This window comes from Macrotis lagotis, chromosome 1 (genome assembly GCF_037893015.1).
Source record: "Macrotis lagotis isolate mMagLag1 chromosome 1, bilby.v1.9.chrom.fasta, whole genome shotgun sequence".
Classification (NCBI taxonomy): Eukaryota; Metazoa; Chordata; class Mammalia; order Peramelemorphia; family Peramelidae; genus Macrotis; species Macrotis lagotis.
The window spans coordinates 840,901,917-840,903,780 of NC_133658.1; the positions used below are offsets into that span (position 1 = coordinate 840,901,917).

The 1,864-nt window shown below is 40.6% G+C and overlaps 1 protein-coding gene across 1 annotated transcript; it reads right to left on the reverse strand.

Annotated features, from left to right (window-relative positions):
• LOC141507740 (olfactory receptor 51G2-like) lies at positions 1-957 on the reverse strand. The gene has a single exon (XM_074215693.1). It carries the CDS (start codon positions 955-957, stop codon positions 1-3), a length of 957 nt encoding a protein of 318 aa, XP_074071794.1.
• Positions 958-1,864: the final 907 nt, after the last annotated feature.

The following is a 1,864-nucleotide window of genomic DNA, read 5'->3' on the forward strand; positions in this document are numbered from 1 at the left end:
TCATTCTCCAGCTGTGACTCTCTGAACCCAGAGACGTCTCTGTAGAGCAGCTTGGATCTGCCGGGACTTGAGACTATAAACCAGAGGGTTAAGAAGTGGTGTTAGGAGGAGGTAGGCATTGCTCATGGTAGCAAAAAGGAGGGGGGGTGTTCCATGGGAATAACGGTGCATCACAGCCAGGCTGATAAGAGGCAGGTAAAAAATGAGCACTGTGCATAGGTGGCAGGCACAAGTCTGCATAGATCGCAGGCCTCTGTCACTAGCTCCCAACCTCAGGACGGTGGTCAAGATTTTCAGGTAGGAGACTATAATAAAGAGAGCATCCACTGCAAAGGTACAGAGAACAAAAACCAGACCATAGGCACTGCTGAATGTAATGTCTCCACAGGCCAAGGTCAGCAGGTCTGGGTAATAGCAATAGGAATGGGAAAGAATATTGTCTCTGCAAAAGGAAAAATTCTTGAGAAAGAGAGGTAGTGGAGCCAGCAAGACTGCACCTCGTATGAAAGCGGCTCCTCCAAGACAGCAAATGGCACGATTAGTTAGGATCTGGGAATAGCTCAGTGGGGAACAGATGGCAACCAACCGGTCAAAAGCCATGGTCACAAGGATTCCTGACTCCACAGAAGAGAGTGTGTGAATGAAGAACATCTGTGCTAGACAAGCATCCAGGCCAATCTGGTGCCCACCAATCCAGAAGGTTCCCAGGACAGTTGGCAAAGTTGATAAGGAGAGGCCCAGATCAGTGAGGGCTAGCATGGCTAGGAAGTAGAACTGAGGCTCTCGTAAGCTCTGCTCAGTCCTAACAAGAAGAAGGAGAATAGAGTTTCCTATGAGGGCCATTAAATAAAGGAGGCAGAATGGAATAGAGATCCAGATGTGTAACGTTTCTAGTTCAGGGATTCTAATGAAGATGAAGGCAGTTGGCACATCAGTGGTGTTGTTGGGAGACAGCATAATGGAGGCTATTAGAACTGGGATGTAGGAAGTTCCAAAACCTGAAAATAAGAGTAAAATATCCAAACAGACAATGAATTGAGCATATTTTAGATACAGTTCTAATTTGGAGGGATGTAAGTGGGGTAGGAGGAATGCTACTCATAGTAAGTTTAACCATTGAACTTCCCAAATATCATATTTTCACAATTATCTGGGAAAGAAGTCAAAGATATGTATTTATCCTCCAGGAAATCTCTATTCAGGTAGCCCTAGTGTTATCTTCTAGTATTACTTTCTTTTGAGCTATTATTCCACCAATGGTTTCATTACATGCAGTATGACTCATGTCCCTGATAAGGTTTTGAACTCTATGAACTTTTGCCAAGGCATGGTTGTGACTAATTGATTTAATGATTAAATTAAATTTGAATAGGTAATGGAATAGGCAAATAGGAATTTGAATAGGTTTGTGTGTTTTAGGAAGGAAGGAAGCAAAGAAACATAAAATATTAAACATCATCTATCTGATAAGCATTTTACAAAGTACTTAATATGTATTTTCTCATTTGAACCTCACATCAATCTTAGGAGGTAAGAGATTCTATGATTATCTCAATCTTACTGTTGACAAAACTAAGGAAGGGAGAGGTTATGTGTTTAGCACAGGGAAAGTCGAAGGGAGGATTTGAATTCTAGGCTTACTCTTAGGTAGCAACTATGCTACCTAGCTGAATCTCATACATGATAATTACTAAAAGAATCTAAACTGAACTCAAATATTGATTCTCAGTTCCATATCTCAATCTAAGACAACTTTATACCTCTTTAGTTATTTGATTTTTCTCAATTATCCTTTTTATAATGGAAGTCAGGGATTCCTATTAATTAAGAAATGAGCCCCAAAGATTTTTAAAGACTTTCTTAA